Genomic DNA, 21,350 nt, shown 5'->3' on the forward strand with positions numbered 1-21,350 from the left:
ATTGTGGGAAGCCATCTGTGAATTACATGAGGATCTTCTCTCAGTATGGTAGCCAGGAAGATTTAGGTTTGGCATCTCAAACTATCCGTGGCTCTCCCAAAGCAATAGATTGCCCAATGCACATGACCTTTATCTCCACTCTACTAGGAAAATACTTTATAGTAGCTCCAGGGATGGGTGTAATCTGTTAGGAACTGAACAGCACACCTTTAACCTATTTTGGTGAAGAACATTCTATGGAAAGCCTTTGATGTTTCCCAATATAAATAAAGCAGGCTTGGGCTCCATTTTGCCATAGTACAGAAGCTCAATCTGTCTGATTGGCTTGCCCATCCTGCCCCCACTTCTGCAACTACTCTCTGTGTCCTGTGTTTTTTTTTTTTTCTTCATCATTCTGTTTTTCTTAGCTTGTATTTCTTGGCCAGCCCATTCCACTGAAGGGAACCCCATTCCCACCACCTGCCTGGGTTGCCACCCACCCAGGTCTCGAGCAAGAGGTATATCATTTACAAAAAAATAAAATATCTAAAATATCAAGCTCTTAACGCTTCAGCTCTTAGCTTGAAAGTCTTACTTTGAAAAGCTTTCATCACTGTTCTTCCTGCTACTGCTATCCCACACACTCTGTAGAACTGCTCACATTAATGAAGGAACTATAGTTGGCTCTACTTATCTTTTTTATAAAGTTTGTCTCTATGAGGTGATGAAATCTTGAGGGTAAGGGAATTTATAATTATGTAAGCAATAGCAGAATCTCCAGATTTCTTTTTTTTTTTTTTAAAAAAAAGCAAAGTGGTGAGAATAGCAGAAAACAGATTTCAAATACTGAAATAATTTTTAAAAGTAGATTTTATGGAGCAAAGTGTCAATGAGCACACATATATATTACTAAATATTTCTAGTACCAGTGATTTACAACAACAAATTAGCCACAAAAATTATTATAATAAAAAACTTACTCTGATTCAGTAGCAACCAAATAAGACCCATAATATGAGCTGGATAATAGCTCAGTGAGTGGTAGAGTGCTTGCTTAGCATGTGGGTTCCATCCCCAGCACACACATAAAGAAAACCTGCAATATGGCTTATGGCAATTTCTCAAGTAAGAGTACCTGTAACAGTGCTATGGATATTTAATATATTCTCATATCCACTTTATATGGTTATTAATTTTAAAATTTTATCAGGGATACTTTTTTTCACTTTCTTTGGTCTAGTTATTTTGACATACATAATTTAGCAAGGATTAAATAACTTAAGGATTATTTTCAGATGAATTCACAGTAGTAATATTGTTAATAGAATAAAAGCACACTTCTTTCAAGAAAATAAAATATAAACAATGCTAATACAAAATTTCTCTAACATGATAGATAGAAATTTGATTTGGTCTCTTTATACATGCATGCACATGTATGAACTTATACACATATATGTATATATTCTATTCTGCAGGAAAGAAATAAATAGCAGAAATACATTTATGTAGGATACAAAATGTATTCTAGAGATATATAAGCACATAATATATATGTGTGTATTCATACACATGCACATATTATGAGTATAAATTCAACAATTATCAGTTAAAATTTTATTAGTAATATATGGTGGGACCAGTTTACAGATGGTGTGGTAATGGTTGCAAAAGTGGCAGAAAGGAACTTAGCACTCAATATATTTAATAAATAAAACTTAGTGATTCATTAAATATTATGATACTGTATAAGATAAAAAATCCCAACTCTTCAATAGATCTTTAGTTGGTATCTTTCTGACAACCCACACATTTCTAGGTAGGTAAGAAACTACTGACATTGTAGGAATTAACTTGGAAATTAACAGTTTGTCTACAAAGTTTCATGGCTCCAAAATATGAAATGGTCTTGAAGAATAATGAAAAATATTAGTTTACCATCTTGATATCATTTTGACTGCACTTTATAACTTAAAATATTTTTTACAATTAGGTTCATATCCCCAACCTAACAAGTTCATAAATATTGTAAATATGATCCATTTTTTTTACAATCATCTCAATGTGGTAACTTAGTTATATGGTTTGGTATGAAATTATTTACTAAAATATTTCATTTTTTATATAAAAATTAAATATTTCCATCATTTGCTTTATCTCAGAAGTCAGTCTTTCAGTTGAACTGTAGAATTTTTGAGTAGTAACAGATCATTCCTGTCAAGTGGTCTTGAGGCAGAAAGAAATTAACAGAAAAATGAATGCAGTTTTTCAGGAATTAAACACATGATGCCTAAGATGTGGATGTAAAGATAACTACATATTACAATTATTTATTCAACATATGTATCCTTTAGGACTCACCATATTTCTTTTGTTTTTTATCTTTGATAGAATTAATTTCATTTGATTTTACATTAAGGCAAAAGACAGATATCTCCTTTTCCTTGGCTTTAATTAGTCTCAAATTCATCTAAGAACAGAGAAAATGATGCTAATATCATAAAAGATTCACATCAATATTAGGACAACTCTTTTCTTCTAATAAATTTATGCTGTTTATATTAACTAAATGTTTAAAAATACTAATCCTGAGCAAGAGTAAAAACAAGAACAGTTTTGACTAAAGAATAAAATTCCTTCATTGTTAAACAGCTTTAAAATTCAACCACGGAACATAAAGTCAGTAAGACTAGAATTTATACTTCTGATGTCCATGGCAAACCTGAATATTTTGAGCAGAAATAAAACACACATAGTAGATAATACACAATAGTAAAAAGCATCAGAAATAGATGCACCTGGATTTTGTTAAATATAACAAAGGTCACTCAGTCCTTCATAGACAACCCTAGTTGGTAGAACAGCACTGAACAGTGTATGGCATTTAGCAGAAATTCCTCAGAAAGGCCACATGGATTCTTTTTAGATAGACTAGATTTTTCAAAATGTTCAAAGATATAAAAGACTCATTTGGAAATAAACATGAATTCTGTTTTCACAGAAGCAGAATGTTCTGAACACTTTGAAAATTGAAGTAAGTCACTTAAGTTTTTCATTACAGATGTCTCCTCCATGAAAAATAAAAGCTCACTGCCCAGCAAAGCATCATTTTCACAGAATATTTAAACATCAGTGAAGGCTTTGAACAAGGGCTTTGCAACATGGGTCAACTGAAACCTAGCTCTAAGAATAATTTTCTAGTACATGTGATGAAAGTGCTTAGGAGTAGGAAATTGACAGCACAACAAGGATCCTCTCACAGTATTAAGGCCTGTCCATGTGGGATTGGTCAGTTGAAAGTCAGCACAGTGAACATTAGATAATGATATCTGACCCTGGGCACTGCCCTCCAGGTTTCTTCTGTATGACTTCTTTTATTCGAACTGTCGTTCTTCCTCTTCATCTGCTTCTTCAATGACCTGAATCTCATCTGCTTGAGATAATGAAGTTTTTTCTACCTGCAGTTTATTTCCCTCAGCTTTACATTTTTCTTCTTCCTCTATGATTTCCTTCCATATCTTGTGGTTTTCAGTGAGGTGGTGCATCAGCTGACAAAATATTCGCCTTCTGCTTTTCCTTCTTTGTGGTTCTGTGAAATTTAAAACAAACATCTTCTGATTACAGCGATTATGATTGATTGATTCATTCATTCATTCCACAAATGTCTTCATGCCAACCATTCTGTAAGTATTTATGTGAGCACTGAGGTTATAATAGTGAATAGTAAGATAAAAATAATTCCTATGTTATGGAGCTCACATCCTAGTCGAACAATACAAATAAAAAGAATACATTAGATGGTATTAAGTATTATGAATAAAAAGAAAACATGAAGAATAGCCAAAACAGGATAGGGGAAGGTAAGTATAGTCTTGATTTCAAATGAAAACCACAGCAACCCCAAATTAAAAACCAGTTTCTTAAGGGATTTTTATGTATTGAATTTAACACAATTGCCAAAATTCTGGTGAATATTAATCATTTTTAGAAGCTAGTCAACCTCAAAGTGACACTCAAGATAGTAGAGGCATAAGAGTATTCTTTGCTGCTACCTAATCCTAAATAGGAGACATAAGTATGTGAAGGGGTAAGGGATAGGTTCTTTATAGTCAACTTATATGTTCTGATTTATATCATGTTTGGGAAAAAATATGTAGCTAGGTATAATTTAACTTATCTAAAACAAAGGAGCAAACAATTGATTTCATTCACAATTATGAAGGTGACAAATGGGTATGCTTTTAAAATTTTCCATTTATGCTCATTGTATTATATAGAAAAATATATTATTATAATCTAATAACTCTATTTTAATGCCACAAAACTTGATTCTGCCTTTAGAGCCAAGAAATGTATGTTTTCCTTTCCTTCCCACTGTTTAGATCTATTTTCCAAGCCTATGTGAATGTCATTAGCAAGCTGCTAGAAGTTGTAATTCTCAACTGCCTAGTGGTGTTGGGAGCAGGTTGTCTGAGGAGGGGTGAGATGAAGGAGGACTAGCAGCTAGGATCCTCCTATCTCAAATGTTCAGATGTGGTGACAGCCCTATCATGGATGAATAGGTGAAGTGTGCTGAAGAGCACTGACCAGAGGACATCTCCCGAGATGCTATTTATTAAATAAGAATTCTCATTGTGTAACAGTATTAACACAGTACCCAGCACAGAGCAGTCACTCAAACATGACTATTGAATCTAAACAGTAAGATTGTAGTTACACAAGACATGACTGCTGAATCTGCATCTAAGAAACAAAGATAGAAGTTCAAATTAAATGGACATTTGTAGTTAATAACATTAAATAAATTATAGATTTTCTGAATTCTTACTAGGATTTAGATTGTCCTCCATTTCTTCATCATCCATATCTAATTCTTCACCATCTTCATCATCACCACTTTCAGTATCATCATCCTCTTCTGTTTCTATCCACTGACCCGGCAGCAAACCAGCAGCATCATAGGAGTTACACAGGGGACCCACTATATGAGTGATAAAAGATTCTTGGAGTTTTGCTAGTTGAGGAGAAGAACGATCCATGAAGGGACTGATGGGTAGACCAAGATTTGCTTCTTCATCTCCCTGAGCATTTTAAAAAGAAAAAATATACTTTTGTTGTTGTTTTAAATTTTTTTCTGTTGTTGATAGACTTTTTATTTTATTTATATGTGGTGCTGAAAATTGAACCCAATGCCTCACACATGCCAGGCAAGTGTGCTACTGCTGAGCCACAGACCCAGCCCAGCCACAGCTCCAGCCCGAAAAATACGTTTTTGTTGAAAGAGCAAACACTGAGCTTTGCTTGTAAATTATCTTTACATTTTTAAAATATAGTGTACATCAAAATAACTTTTACAAAGAAATATTTATGAACTTAATTATTCTATCATTTTAACTGTAACAACAATTTGAGAAATTCTAAGCAAATTTTTAATCTCATATCTATCTATATTAATCATTATAGATGATATTAAGTTAATAAAAATATATAGCTTTTAAAATAAATATCAGAATTTTACTAACAACCTGCAAAATTCTATAATGTCATATATAGATTCTCTTTCTCCTTAAAAGAGGAAGACATAGTGGATGCATTTTATAAGACACACAAAAGCAGAGTTACTACAGTTGAGGTAAGACTTTGGGTGTATAGTTCCAATTGTCTGATTCCCTTCCATTGTAGCTTCTAGGGTTCTACAGAGCACAATTTGAGATCAGATGGATGTTCTTTCAAACTCACTTTTGCAACTTAACCACATGTGGTATTGGCATGCTTACGCCAGTATCATCATGTATAAATTTTGAATAATAATCTACCTTATACGGTTACTATGATGATGAAAGGCAATATTATTCAAAGTGAAACATTCCCCAAATGGTACTATTAATGTTTTAGTTTTACTATCTAAATTGGTTGGAAATTAACCATCAATCACAATGCATAAATTCTGCAGGCAAGCAGTTTTATCTGTGATGAGCCCACACAACCCAAGGAAATGACCAGAACTGGCCCAGTGATTAACTATCCCATGGTTGAAAGTCTTCTAAAAGAAATAAAACTATTAATATTTTTCAAAAAACAGTTTGGACGTAGTGGTAGAGTGCTTGCCTAGTAATGTAAAGGTCCTGGATTCAATCCTCAGCATTGCAAAACAAACAAACAAAAAAACAACAAAAGGGCTGTTGTTATTAGCTCAGAGGTGGAGTGCTTGTCTCGAATATGTGAGGCACTAGTTCAATCCTCAGCACCACATAAATAAAATAAAGGTATTATGTCCATCTACAACTAAAAAATATTTTTTTAAACACCCAGCTGGGTTTAATCCACAGGAGTCTTCAATTTCATAGGTATACCCCAGGAGTCTGGCTTTTCTAAGCCCACGGCACTTAAATAGCTTTAAGGGTATAAAGACTGTATAATTAAGATAATAAATAGAAAAAAAAGCATTGGGGAAATTATAATTATGTATCTATAATTATGTTCAACAGTATAGCCAAATCAAGGAGGAAATTTAATAGTTCTAATAAGAGATAACTAGGACTTTCATACATAGTATAGTATCAGATGACATTTTTCTTCTTTATCATGACTAAAATCTATGAATAGATGGAGTGAAACTGTTTGAGGTAATATGTTTAGCACTAGATCTGGATTTATAGCCAATATTACTGAGGATTTTGTGTCAGGAACTATTCCAAGACTTTTACATGTATAAAATTTATTTAATCCTCACAGCAATCTTTATGAGTTAGGTATATCATCATGCATATTTTATCAACAAGAATACTGAAGCATAGAGAAGTTAAGTAACTTACCCAAGGTCACATTGTCAATGAGAAGGAAAAGCTAGGGTTCAACCTAAGGCATGGCTTCTAAGTTTGTTTAATAAGTATTAACTCTATATACTCTAAAAATAATTTAAAGTTGTTTGTAAATGAACATTTCTAATGTTATTTCACTGAAATAGTGGGTTTTCTAAAACTGATAATATATCACTACATTTTATTATCAACTTATGCAGCTAATGAAAAATGGATTTTTCCTTAGCATAAAATTCCTCTTTTGTGAATGCAAAATCTACTGGAGAACTCTGAGGTAAGCTTCAGTTATCACTGAAAATGAGTACAGGAATATGCAAACTGTATGCTATAATCTTAACAAAGATAATCATTGCCCAAAATTATATATGATTTAAATACATCAGAATAGCAAAATATTATAATATTGGAATACGTATATATTTATGTGATCACATAGAATGGTATTTATAACTTGAAAAGGTGGCTAAAAGACTTTTACCACACAATCTGGGGGTAACCAGGTATGCCAGGTAAGCACGCATTGTGAAACAGAGTCAACTTTGTTATTCCTGTTTTCTGCTTATAGTAAGAAAGCCCTGACACAAAGAAGGTCTCACTCAGTAGACATTTTGATCTTTCCTGATTATTATGGCCAACAAGGATTCCCAAGAAATCCATTTCATAAGTTGTATTTGATATTTTGGAGATAATGAAATGTGAAGCTTATGGGAAAATCAATTTACTTCTACATTATGTGGAGCCTCAAGATATGACAAAAATGGGACAGATTCTGCAAATTGGTAGGATTATTTTAAAGCCAAGATTTAAAAATCAATGAAAAAAAGGAAAGAGCATATTTATATCTTTGAATCCTTGAAACTACAGATGTTGCTAGCCCTCTAAGTTTTTATTCTCTGCTAGAATTTCTGCCCAGTTGATGTTTCTATGGGACAGTAGTTTGTATTTCAATAGTACAATTGAAATATTGTTGATATTCTTTAAATATAGTCTGAGCAAATCCTGGAATCACCCAAAAGCCACTTCTTTTAGAAATCAGTTGTTCTAGATTATAGATTCTGAAGGTTGAAAGGGATCTTAGAATTAGTCTCTTTCCCTATAGATTCAAGAATATGTTCAACTCATTTCAGATAGGCAATAAGCCTGTCATTGCTTTTAATTTTAGCAGCATAGACAAGCAGAGCTGAGAAAATACTAAGAACCAGAGAGAAAACAACACTTTCTAGCCCTTTTCAGTCAAAGCAATTCAGATTTCAAACACCTTAGTGTAGCTATCTAAATCCCCAAAAGTACTTTCTTCCCACCAATCTCATATTTCAACTTACCTGCTCATAAAATTCATTGACAATGCCCTCTGTCCATTTCAAATGCAAGTCCCGAACTTTTGCTGGGCCATTTATATCTGCAAGTTTAATGCACACCTGGCAGACCAAGAGACGATCATTTTCACTACTCCATTCTATACCATTGCTGTTTACATCATTGGCCTATTTTGGAAAAACAGAATTATTTTAGGTTCTGAAGTTTTCTAATAATAGTTGTTGGGTTTGTTTGTTTGTTTTCATCAATTACCTTAAAACTGTTTCTTGTCCAAATGATAGGAAGAAATTTCTTTTTCTTAAATGCCTTTTTAAATCAGCATATACCATAAAATGGACTTCAATGGGTTAAATTATCCATTGAAGAGTTTATTTCAGTGGAAGCATACCTTCCTATAAACAACCAACCATGGATTTCAATGTTTGTGATTATCAGAGAATAATAATTTATTTGTATATATGCATGTGTTATATAATATATGTATGTTCACACACACACACACATATATATATATATATACACACCACTATCAGAATTGTAAGTATTTCTACCTCAAAAAAGCTTAGTTAAGGAGTTAAGAAGTTGGCTGTAGTTCTGAAAGGTGAAGTGATATAGTTAAAAGAACACAAGTCTTAGAAGCTGATCCCTATATCACTCAGAGCCATTTACTTAATTCAGTGTGTGAGCTGGAAAAATTACTTAACCTATTTGATTCTTTCATTTACAAAATAAGAAAGTATTACCAATCTAACATTTTGTCATGAGGATTAATAAATGAAAAATGCCTCATTCATTACCATTATTTAAATAAATGGAATTATCAATATTAGGCAAATCTAGTAATTCTTTCAAGAACTCAAACGTCCTTTTATAAAAAATGAAGACAATGGGCCAGATCATGGCTCTTGAACTTTATTTTAGTGTTATGATAGTTTTTAGCACCAAACCCGTTAATCAAAGGAAATTTTAAGTGGAACACCAGCATAGGAAATACTTGAAAGCTCTTTTTATTGAAACTGGGCAAGAACTCTAGAGCCCCTCTAGAAAGAAGTGTTAAGGGGGAAAAAAAAACAGAATGAAAGAAGTGTTAAGGAACATAGATTCAGAAGTATTGATTAGATAATCTTCCATTTGTACAAGGTGACTCAAACATTTAAAATGTATTTTATTATTAAATAAAATAAAAGTGAATAGAGCTATACAAATATGAAATAATTTTAAGGTACCTGATTTCTCAACAATTTAATAAGTAATTTATAAATATTATGATGGCAACATATATAGGTGTCTGCTTCCTGGGGGAGTTAAATCTAGTACTCCTTTGTTAATAGTTTCTCTATCCTAACAGTATAGCTTCCTTTAGAACACAAAAATCATCAAGGAAATATCAGCTTCCTGCCAGCCAAACAGGGGGTATCCTCTCAAGAATCTAAAGCAGTGGTTCTCAACTTTTCTTCACCCCAAATTCCTGAGGGATAGAACATAGTGATTGTACATAGTGGACAATTCCAGTAAATAGTTGTTGAATGAGTGAATTAATTATTCTCAAGTTGAAGAGGGTATTAACTTTTCTTCCCTCATGTCAGCTAGTTAAAGAATTACTAATACAAAGAAGGTGCAACTGGTGTGGCAAGATGGCATAACTGGCTTTTAAGAAACAAATGTTTGATTTCATATAATGTCTCTGGCCCATAAAATCTTTTTACATAACTGGTTTGTCACTATATGCAAGAATATGTCAAAAAGAAAATACAGCAAAGAACAGTATTTTAAGATGTTATAACAATAAAATGCTTTATTTTTTTTGAGACAGGGTCTTCCTAAGTTGCTTGGGTCCTTATTATGTTGCCGAAGCTGGCTTTGAACCTGCAATCCTCCTGCCTCAGCCTCCTGAGCCACTGGGATTATAGGTGTGAGCAACTGTGCCTGGCATATATATTCTTTTATACCAATTTTTTATTGTTACTGCATGAGTAGTATTAATTCTAACAACATTAAAAAACATCATTTATCAGTAACACTGAAGACAATGATTTCATTTTTGAAATCAAGTATTAATTTGTATAACAAACCTTGGCATTGAATTCAGCAAGGAAATCAAAATGCTTTTTAAGATCTGTAGCAAGGATTGCTTCAATGACTAGAAAACGAAAGCGCTTGAATTCCACATGATCAAGATTAAGAAGGAAGTTGTATTCCGGGCGAGAAAGATATAGATTCCAAGCTGATGCAGCATGATGATTTTCCAAAACAGATCTGTCATTGTACAAAACTGCCTAAAAAGGAATAAAGAAAAATAAGGCATTCCAAAGATATGAATCTTTAATAATTCAGAGTTAGGAGCAAGTTGAAAGAATACGATGAGTATATACTTCGTAGTGGGCTTTTTACCAGGTATCTTAACATCTGTGATACAGGTTGTGATAATTTCATAACTTTCTAGACTGACACACAGAGAGGTTAAAGCACACCTTTACTTCCATCACACATAGTAAATGAAAGGGTTGTCTCCAAATTTCATCTTCTTTGCACATGCCATGCTGCCACCCCAAATACGGAAAGGTAATATTTTGAGGTCTACTTCAATCAGTAAACCTTCTCAGATAAAGCTTCTGATAATAAAGTCACTAGGGATCAAGAGCAGGTTTAGAGACACATTTCTTTTCTTTAGCTAGCATGAAGTCAATGGTTGTGGTAACTGAAAAATAGGTACTTTCCAAAGTAAGAGACCTTCATATCTAAGGATAACACATAGCCTATACTCTCCCATCCTGACACAGTGCTTCGAAGTAAGACATAAGTATGCAACAGGTAAAAGCACAAATCCTGTGGTTCAAACAGTGTGGAACTACTCACTTTTTTCCATCTCACTCCAGGGGATAACCCTAAATTGCCTCTTCAAGTAGTCTAGGTCTTTGGAAAACAGATTCAAAATTGCTAAAACCTCTTCCACCTCTAAAAATTAGGCAGTTTTTAAAAATTATTAAATAAGCATTGTGATTATTAAAAGAATTTCCATATGAAGTCATGCTTAAGGCCAGGGATGAAAATAAAAACCTGTCTCTGTTTTCATGGAGCTTACTATACAATGAGAAAGAAAGCCCAAAAAAAAAAAAAAAAAAAAGAGAGAGAGAGAGAATGTAATGTTAGGTGTATTTTCTGAGAGTTTAATTTGATAGTTTTTATTTATGGAAGTTAGCTATAACCTAGATTTAAGCACAGATACATAATATTGTATGATTTTGTTGTTGTTGTTTTGTTTTGTTTGCAGTACTGGGATTGAACCTGGGGCCCTATGCATGTAAGGCAAAGTGTTCTAGCTTTAGTCCATATCCCTAGCCCTAGGATATCCCCCAGCCCACATCCTAGCCTGATATTTCTTTTACAATGGTAAGATTTAAACTTTGTAATGGGCCCCATATTAATCTTTTTTTTTTTTTTTTTTTTTGAGATGAGGTCTCACTATGTTGTCCAGACTGGCCTTGAACTCATGAACATCCTGGTGCCTGAGCTCCCTCACCTGAAGAATAGCTGGGATTAAAGGCTCATGCCAAAATGCCCAGCTACTTTACTTTCAGACTCATCATATATATATTTTTTTTTTAGTTGGACACAATACCTTTATTTTATTTATTTATGTATTTATTTAAATGTGGTGCTAAGGATCGAACCCAGTGTCTTGCACATACTAGGCAAGGGCTCTACCGCTGAACCACAACCCCAGCCATATTTTCATACTAATTTTAATGTAACTTCATAAATCCCAAAGAGAAAGACTAAGTTTCAAAGATTCTCTAAGGGGATGATTTATTTTTAATACTAATTCAACTAGTTCATGATTAAATCTAATAAACACTGATAAACTGTCAGAATAGCTTTGTCTAGTCAGGAAGACTAAATGTTATAGCTTGGATCTGGAATCCCCCAAAGGCTCATGTGTTAAAGGCTTGGTCCCCAATGCAGCAGTGTTCAGAGGTGGGACTTTGGGAAGTGATAGATCATAAGGGCTGACTTCATCAATGTATTAGCCCGTTGATGGATTCATAGCTGAGGGAAAATTGTGAGGTGACAGCAACTCTAGGAAGTGGGTCCTTGTTAAAGGAAGTGGATCCTTGGAGGACTATACGGGTCCTTTGGGGCCCATATCTTGTCCCTAGTTCTTTTCTCTCTCTCTCTCTCTCTCTCTCTCTCTCTCTCTCTCTCTCTCTCTCTCTCTCTCTCTCTCTCCTTTCTAGCCACCATAAGGTTAACAGCCTACCACATATTCCACACAGTGCTTTGCCTTACCACAGACTCATAGGAATGGAGTGGGTCTACTGTGGACTGAAACCTCTGAAACCATGAGCCACAATAAATCTTTCTTTCTTTAAATTGTTTTTCTCAAGTATTTTGTCACAGTGATAAAAAGCTGACATAATCAAACTCTTAGCTGAATAAAACACAATGTACAGTGAATGCCCTGTAAAGCTACCTGGCTTAATAAAACTCTCAGCCAGCTGGTTTGGTAAAAGAAATGCACAAGGTCAGAATTTCAATTACCCTTGAAATTCCCAAGTAAATATAAAAATGGAAACAAAAACCAAGATTGATATTAGAATATAGATATAACTGCTTTGGTGGAAACATCAAAGACATAGTGAAAATGAGAATAGACTGAGGAAAGGCCAAGGGAGGCACATAAAGGAAAAGAATGGAATGGGTTCCTCAATGGACCTCAATAAATTCACCAGTTTGTAGCTGAATAGAGGCAATTAAGAATCAAGGAGAAAAATAAGGAAGCCAAAGTCATTTCTACTTTAGGAAGAACACTTCAAGGTAGCACACAGAGTAACAGATCAAGCTTAAACTTAGGAAAAATATTATAGGTAAAACATAATGAAGTCATAACTATTACTTATTGAGGACTCTTAAAAGGAGGAAAGAAGTGGGGAGTGGAAGAGGAAGGATGGTAGAATTAATTGACCATAACTTTTCTAGCCTTGTATTTGAATACACGACCAGGGTAACTCCATATCATGTACAATCACAAGAACAGGATCCTAATTAGAATAAGTTATATGCTATGTATGTATAATTTATCAAAATACATTCTACTATCAGGTGTACCTAAAAAGAACAAATTAAAAAAAAAAAGGAAAAAAGAAAAACAAGTAGAAAAGAAAGACAGTCACCTAGCTAAATTAGAGCTTCAGTAAATTATCTGCATCCTTAAGGGAGAAGTATAGTGCACGTCTGGCTCACCTATATTCAAAGCAAATGAAAGAAGGAGTAAAAGCAGATGTGGACTAGAACAGTAAGTAATTTCTATTCATATGATATCTGATTCAGGAAGTTCTCAAGCCATCTGAACTATAAAACTTTCTGCTACAGTTTGAATCTGGAATATCCCCCAAGTCCCATGCCTTGGTCCTCAACTTGGCACTATTGGAAGTTATTTGTTTGACCTCTAAGAGGGCGAGCCTAGTGGGAGTTTTAGATCATTGGACGCACAGTCTCAAATGGAACTGTGGAATGCCAGTCTCCTTCTCTCTCATCTCTGAGTTGCCATGACATGAGCATCTTTGCTTCACTACTCCCTCCTGCCATGATGTGCTACAACTCCACAGGCCCAAAACTAATGGGGCCCAACTGATCATGAACTTAAACCTCTGAAGCTGTGAACCAAATTAAACCTTTCCTCTTTGTTAGTTGATTGTTTCAAGTCTTTTGTCACAGTAACAGAAATTTGACTAATACACTTTCATCTTTTTACTCCGAGTCACATCAGGTATGTATTTTTAGGTTCTGAGGAATAAACTCTTATCTTAGGTCAAATATTTAAAAGCAACCAGAAATCAGATACAGAATTCTTTATGCCAAATCCAGTACTTTTTCCAAATGACCAGGATTTTTCAAAGATTATTATATGTGAAGTTAGAGAGAATGGGCATCTGAATCTTGCAGAATGGTACTATAAATGGAGAAATGTGTTCCTCTGAGTGTAGTTTCTCCCAAAACAACAATTGGAAAGTAGAATCTGGGTGCAGTGGCACATGCCTGTAATACAAGTGGCTCAGGAGGCTGAGGCAACAGGATCTCAAGTTCAAAGCCAGCCTCAGCAACTAAGCAAGGCCCTAGGCACCTCAGAAACACTGTCTCTACATAAAACAATTTTTAAAATTTTTTTTTTAGTTGTGGGTGGACACAATGCCTTTATATTTATTTATTTATTTGTATGTGGTACTGAGGATCAAACCCAGTGTCCCACCCACACTAGGCAAGCACTCCACCGCTGAGTCACAACCCCAGCCCTTAAATAAAATATTTTTAAAAAGGGGTGGGGTTGTGGTTCAGTGGTCAAGTATCTCTGGGTTCAAACCCTGGTATAAAAATAAATAAAGTGGACAAATATTAGTAACTAAATTAAATTTATCAGAAAGTTATCTATGCAAATCATGAGCTATTGATAAAGTCTTATTAAAGAAAGAAAAGCTTATCTACTTACACACAAACCATTACAACCACTCACAGATAAATATACTTCCCCTATATCACCCATCACTATAGTGAAGATTCAAGAGAATCTATCTCCTATCTTTTAAAAAGTTCAAATAAAGAAAGAGGAAGAAGCAGAAAAAGGAACACAGAAAATGGCTTTAGATGATGAAAGCTTCAAAACTGAGGTTTAAACACCGGTAAAGTGAAGAATTAGTATGAATTCAGCAATCACTGAGTACCTACTCTTTTTAGGCACATGGTTAGAAACACCCTCAATCGTTAGAGCTTCTAGTCACATGATGGATCTAGCCAGAAGAAATGAAAATCTCAGATCTACTCAGAATTTTTTCAATTGGATCAAAGGCAAAAATATATTCAGCAAGGTCTCCAGAATTTCACAAAATAAGCAGTTATTATTTCACAAACTATTTGCATTTTTCTCCTTGAAGAAGGTGATTTTTTCCTAACTCCCTAGCATATATCATATCAAGGTCCTGTATTTTTATAGAATTAATTATAAGGTAGGATCTTAGAATCAGATGGAGTGGCCATATGGCTCAAATGAAGAATGGTTTATAAAGGGATATGTAGCATAGGTGTAAAACTGCAGAACTGGTCTTTAAAATTTGTGAAAAAGTATATCTTACCTGAGGTGCATTCGTAGCCACTAGAAATGCATTTGTCCTTCCTGGGTGATCATAGTCGTGCATGGCAGCTGCTACATACAAAGCCATCAATTCCAGTGCAGGAATGTTTGAAGACAGGCAGCCATAACTCTCATCAGGAATAGAGCAGCTCTTTGAAGAAATATAAGCCATTCGCCCAGAATTTATTCTATCATCAGAACCTGAGGAACAATAAGTAGTAAAATAAACCAGCATTAGCACATAACTACTTCACAATTATACCAAGGAGTGGATTTCCAATAGGTAGTAGAACTTGCTTGTTGACTAAAAACAGACCCCATGGACTTGATTGATGAGGGCCACAACCAAGTTAAGACGGCGCCTGGCAGTATGCTAGGAGGAGTGGTTTCTGAGCCAACGCCAGTGAGCCATTAAGATGATAAGGATTCCTTAATGACTGAATGCTGTATCTAGTTTATGTTAATTAAGTTAAGCTGTGTGTAATTAGTTGGGTATATATACCTCTGCGGTCCGGCAGAGAGGGGGTGCCTGCTACCTAGGGTATCCGCTACTTTGAGTTCCTGCTCAGTTCCCGCTGAGTTCACTCGCAATAAAGTAGTTCCCGCTTCAACCTTAAAGTTGCTTGTCATCTCCCAGTTATTTCGCCCAGCCGGACAATGGCACTTGATATACTGTTTCCAAAGTATATGCTAGAGGAACAATGTTAAGTATAACCCTGAAGTTGTGTACAGTTACAGGCCAGAATAGAACTCTCATGAAAATCTGATGCTCTCTTAATCGAGCTAAAAATTTTTAAACCTCAGATTTTCTAAACATTTATTATTTAAGTTAAATATGATCAGCAGGAAAAAGAAATCATTGGGAATAATATTCAATTAAAAACAGTAAATGGCATAAAAACAGATACATAGTTAGTGGTACAGAATAGGAGACACAAACAAACCCATACAAGTAAGTCATCTTATCCTTGACAAAGTTGCCAAAAATATATACTGGATAAAAAACATCCATTTTAATAAAATGTGTTAGAAAAACTGGTTATTCATATGTAGAAGAATGAGACTGAATACTTATCTCAAAAATCAACTTAAAATGAATCAAAGACATAGGAATTAGACCACAAACTTTGTAACTCCTAGAAATAAATGTAGGGTCAACACTCCAACATATAGGTACAGGCAATAGTTTCTCAATAGAATCCTAAACCTCAGGAAATAATGCCAAGAGTTAATAAATGGGATGGCAAAAGTTAAAAAGGTTGTGCACCATAAAGGAAACTATTAAGAATGTGAAGAGAGAACTTATAGAATGAAAGATTTTTTGCTAGCTACTCAGAATTCTAACAATTAGGATCAATATCTAGAATATATAAGGAACTAAAAAAAAAAACACCAAAAAAAAAAAACCCCACACCCAGTTCATAAATGGGCCAAAATGAACTATACAGACACTTCTCAAAACAATAAAAATTGCAAAAATATGAAACATTTTCAAAATTATTAGTAATTAGGGAAATGCAAATCAAAACTACACTGAAATTTCATTTAATTTCCAGTCAGAATGACAGCCATCAAAAATACAAACAATAACAAATGCTGGAGAAGATGTGGAGAAAAAGGAACATTTTTACATTGTTGGTGGGACTGTAAATTAGCACAACCACTACGGAAATCAGGATGGAGATTCTCAAAAGATTAGGAATGAAACTACCATATGACCAAGGTATATATATCACTGCTCAGTGTTTATCCCAAAGAAGTAAAGTCATCACACTACAGCAATACATGCATACCCATGTTTATAGCAGCATAATTCACAATAGCCAATTTTGGAACCAGCCTAGGTGTCTGTCAATGAATGAATGGTTACAGAAAATGTGGTATATATACACAATGCCATTTTAGTCAGCCATAAAAAAAGAATAGAAATATGCTATTTGAAGGAAAGTAGATGGAATTTGAAAGCATTATATTAAGTGAGATAAACCAAACTCCAGAAAGTTAAGAGTCATATGTTTTCTCAGGTGGAAGCTAGAGAGGAAAAAGGTAAAGAAAGGTGTGAGGAAACTAAAAGAAAAAAAAAAAGAAAGGTGTGTGGGTGGGGAGAGCTCATGAAAATCAAAGGGAGACTGGTAGAGGAAAGACAAAAGAGGGAAGGAGGAAGGGAGAGGAAAAGAAAATACTGAGGAATGATATTGTCCAAACTATATTGTTATATTTTGTGCATGCACAAATATTAATAACATCCCACCATTATATACTATTATAATGCATCAATAAAAATATGGAAAAAATATAGAAATTTAGGATTTTAATATATTACCAAAGTTAGCTTCTCAACATAAATGCTTTTCAGATCTCATCCAGAAAGATTACATTTAATTTTGAATACTCACTATAACTCTTCTTCCCTTTCTTTTTTCTCCTGTGAGATTCCTTATAACATAATGGAGTGAAACATTATCTACACTGTGTTTTTGGTTCTTAATACCTTGATATTTGTTCTTTTGTTTTGTTTTGTTTTTTGGTGGTTTCATCGAGATGGCCATGCTATTATTTTTGCTTAATAATTTTGAGAAATTAGAAGAAGAAAAACAGAAACTACATTTAAAGTAGGCAGCAGTATAGGAGATAACAAAATTTCCTTAGTTATGTTTATCAGTGGAACCTAGAAGTAATGCCCTGGCTTGTCAAAGTTTAAAATAATTTTTTAAGTTTAAGTTAGTTTTCTTTTTTAAAATAATAACCTAATGAAATAAAAATACCTATAATTATGAATCAGAAGGCTTAATATTATTAAGATGGCAGTACTCTCCAAAATATCTCACGGGTTCAATAAAATATAAATCAAAATACCAGCTGGGATTTTTGTAGAAATTTACAAGCTTAATCTAAAATTAATATAGAAATGGAAGAGACCCAGAATCCCCAAAACAATCTTGAAAAAGTATAAAGTTGAAGGATTCACACTTCCCAGTTTCAAAGCTTACTATAAAGTTCCAGTAATGAAGACATGTGGTACTGGCACGAAGATAAACAAGTAGGACAACTGAATGGAATTGAGAGACCAGAAATAAAATCTTAAACGTATGGTCAACTGTGTTCAACATCTATGACCAACACCTATGGTCAAACCAGATGCCGCTGTTTTCAACAAGGATACCAAAACCTTATTGGGAGCCAACTGTGTGCTGCCAGACACTTTTGTACATGTTATCTCATTTAATACTCATAACATCTCATAGGGTAGAAATTCTGATGTGATAACATTTCAAAGTCCATTGTGTTTAGCATATATAAAGAACTCTTTTCAACAAATGCAACAGAAAAAATACTAATATGCTAAATAATTTTGGAACTCTTCGTTACACCGTACCCTCAACTAGCTACAAGTGCATTATAGACGTAAATGTAAAAGTAACATTTGTAAAACTCTTCAAAGAAAAAGAGGAAATCTTCATAATCCTGACTCAAAGATTATGACACAAAAGCATGAACAAGAAAAAAAATAGATAAACTTATCAAAATTAAAACATCTTGGGCTTTAAACACATACTATCAAGAAAATAAAGAGGAGAGAAATCGGCAGGATGGAATAAAAGTGTGTAGGTATTGTATGTGATTGAAGTTAAGCTGTCAGCAACTCAGACTGATCTGTTATAACTAAAATGTAAGCCTCATGGTAACCACCAAGTAAAAAATAACAGAAAGGGGGGCGGGAGGGGAGAGAGAAAGGAAGGAAGAAAAGGGAGGAAGAAAAGGAAGGAAGGAAGGAAGAAATCAAAGCATATCACACAGATAGGAAGAGAAAAATGAAGAAACAAACATACAAAACAACTAGAAAACAAACAATAAAACAGTTAAAGTAGTAAGTCTCTACCTACCAGTAATGACCTTGAATGTAAATTACTTAAATTCTCTAATCAAAATAGAGTAGCTGAATAAGTTCAAAGAAATAAAAGAAAACAAGACCTGAGTATATACTGCCTAAGTTCATAAATAGCAATCTGTACTTGCATGGGAGAAAGCCCTGACATGCTCCAATAGAGACAATAAAAGAGGATAAGCCATGAGAACTTAAAAAGAGTCTTTGTTAGGACTTCCTGTGTAGGAACTCAGAAATTCCTGCAGTTGGCCTTCATTTTTCATATCTCACTCTATTTTTCTCCCCTTAATTTTTCTTTTTTGACTGGTTCTTGGTATAATTGTTTTTTGAATATCCAAAACCATTCAGCCACTTGGGCTCTACTATTCACTGAGTTGGTGAGTGCCCTGAGTCAGTTTGAATATAGAAGAAACTGCAACTCAGACTGTGGGAAACAGGACAACTATGGCACCAGCCAGCTTTTTTTCATCCTGCAGAGGAAAAGTGAAGGACATGTTTATTTGAAACTGGCAGTGTGAACTCTGAAATAAGGAGCATGGCTAACACAGGGGTGAAGAGGGACTGATCAGTATCTGTTGGGAAGCAGTGACCCCTGCATCATCTCCTCCAAGCCTAGAGAGTGCTGGGGAATTGGCTGAAACATCCCATACACTTCCCCAGAGGACAGGGACTGAGGCTCTTAGAAAGAGGTACAATAGAGTGTGTCAGGCAAGCAGAGGAATGGAAATCAGCATAGAGGCTCCCATAACAAGTTCAACCAGTTTGGGTCAGAGCTGAAAACAAACAAACTCCAGGATATCTGCATCACACAAGCTTCCTCTTAGGAGATTCTAAAAATGAAATCAGAAAGAAAGTCTTCTATTTCAAAAGCTTCAGCAAGGAGGAAAGAAAACATAGCAAATTTATATAGGTCAGATATAGTATCAATTGCTTAATAACCAAATACTAGTGTCTCCCCACATACTGTGTTTTGTCAAAATTATATAAGGTTACATAATTCATCAATTAATTAGATCCCATCAATACTTCTTTTTCTTCCATCTCCATTCCCTTTCCCTCTCCTTCATGACTTACATTTATTTCATTTTAACCTCTGTCTCTCCTCCCTTCCTTCCATTTTTTCCTCTTTGTGTATTTATTTTTTCCAATTTTTTTATCCATTTTCCAGTGCAATTTGGTAAAATATCATTAACAATCTTCTCAGACTGTTTTAAATCAATTCTCAACTACATTCCTTTTTGGTGAATAAAATTGTAGAGATTAGTAATAATAACTTCTATAGCATATGATGATATACGACTTGTTCTTAAATTACCACAGTCACTGGTGGTTACTCTCTCCTTTAAAAAGAGGTGCTGATTATTGAAATTAAGACTGTGATTACACCAATCAGATGGGGTGAATCTAAGATATAGTCACAGTCCAGGGATTATTATTAAGAGATAACTACTCACTAAAGGACCTACACATAGTAGAAGCCCAGGAATCTATCATAACAGATGTGCAAAAACAGTACTTTGGATAACCTGAGGGAACAAGCCAACAAGATGACTCCAAAAATCTATAAGCACACAATAACTGAATCCACAGATATTGAAATCACAAAGTATACAAAAAGCTGATGATTAAAATGACTAATGAACTAAGAGATCTATGGAATTAACTAAAACAAAAAATACAGGAAGGGAAAGAGCATTTTAATAGAATTATTCTAGTATCTTTAAGAAACAAATAGAAATCCTGGAAATGAAAGACTCAGTGAATCAGATAAAAACTTCAGTCAAGAGCTGGGGTTGTGGCTCAGTGGTAAAGTGCTTGCCAAGCATGTGTGAGGCACCACATAAAAATAAATAAATAAAATAAAGGTATATAAAAAAAAAAACTTCAGGCAAATGTCTTACCAATAGAGTAGAAGATAGAATTTTAGGCATTGATAAGGAATATGAACTTGAAAACAAAACTGAAGAAAATAAAAATAAGGAACCATAGTGAGAATATGCATGAAACCTGAGATAACATTAATAGACCAAATGTAAGAATCACTGGAGTAGAAAAGGATCTGAGATACAAGCTAAGGGCATGAATAACCATGTCAGTGACACAATTTCAGAAAAATTTCCAAACCTTGGGAATAAAATGGATTTCAGATACAGAAAGCATTCAGAGCTTCAATGACACCGAATGAAAAAGGACCTTTCCATACACACTGTAATTGAAATGTCTA

At 34.1% G+C, this 21,350-nt stretch overlaps 1 protein-coding gene across 1 annotated transcript in view; it reads right to left on the reverse strand.

Moving 5' to 3' along the window:
* Positions 1-760: 760 nt before the first annotated feature.
* Pde3b (phosphodiesterase 3B) overlaps positions 761-21,350 on the reverse strand; it is a 172,778-nt gene continuing 152,188 nt past the window's right edge. Inside the window, exons 12-16 of the mRNA XM_026398986.2 lie at positions 15,242-15,441; positions 10,190-10,393; positions 8,123-8,284; positions 4,808-5,060; positions 761-3,568 (exon numbers count right to left, since the gene is read on the reverse strand). Of these exons, the coding sequence (XP_026254771.1) occupies positions 3,354-3,568; positions 4,808-5,060; positions 8,123-8,284; positions 10,190-10,393; positions 15,242-15,441 (1,034 nt within the window). The 3' untranslated portion in view covers positions 761-3,353. The remainder of the gene's footprint in view (positions 3,569-4,807; positions 5,061-8,122; positions 8,285-10,189; positions 10,394-15,241; positions 15,442-21,350) is intronic.

The sequence above is a fragment of the Urocitellus parryii genome, chromosome 4, assembly GCF_045843805.1.
Source record: "Urocitellus parryii isolate mUroPar1 chromosome 4, mUroPar1.hap1, whole genome shotgun sequence".
NCBI classification, from domain to species: domain Eukaryota; kingdom Metazoa; phylum Chordata; class Mammalia; order Rodentia; family Sciuridae; genus Urocitellus; species Urocitellus parryii.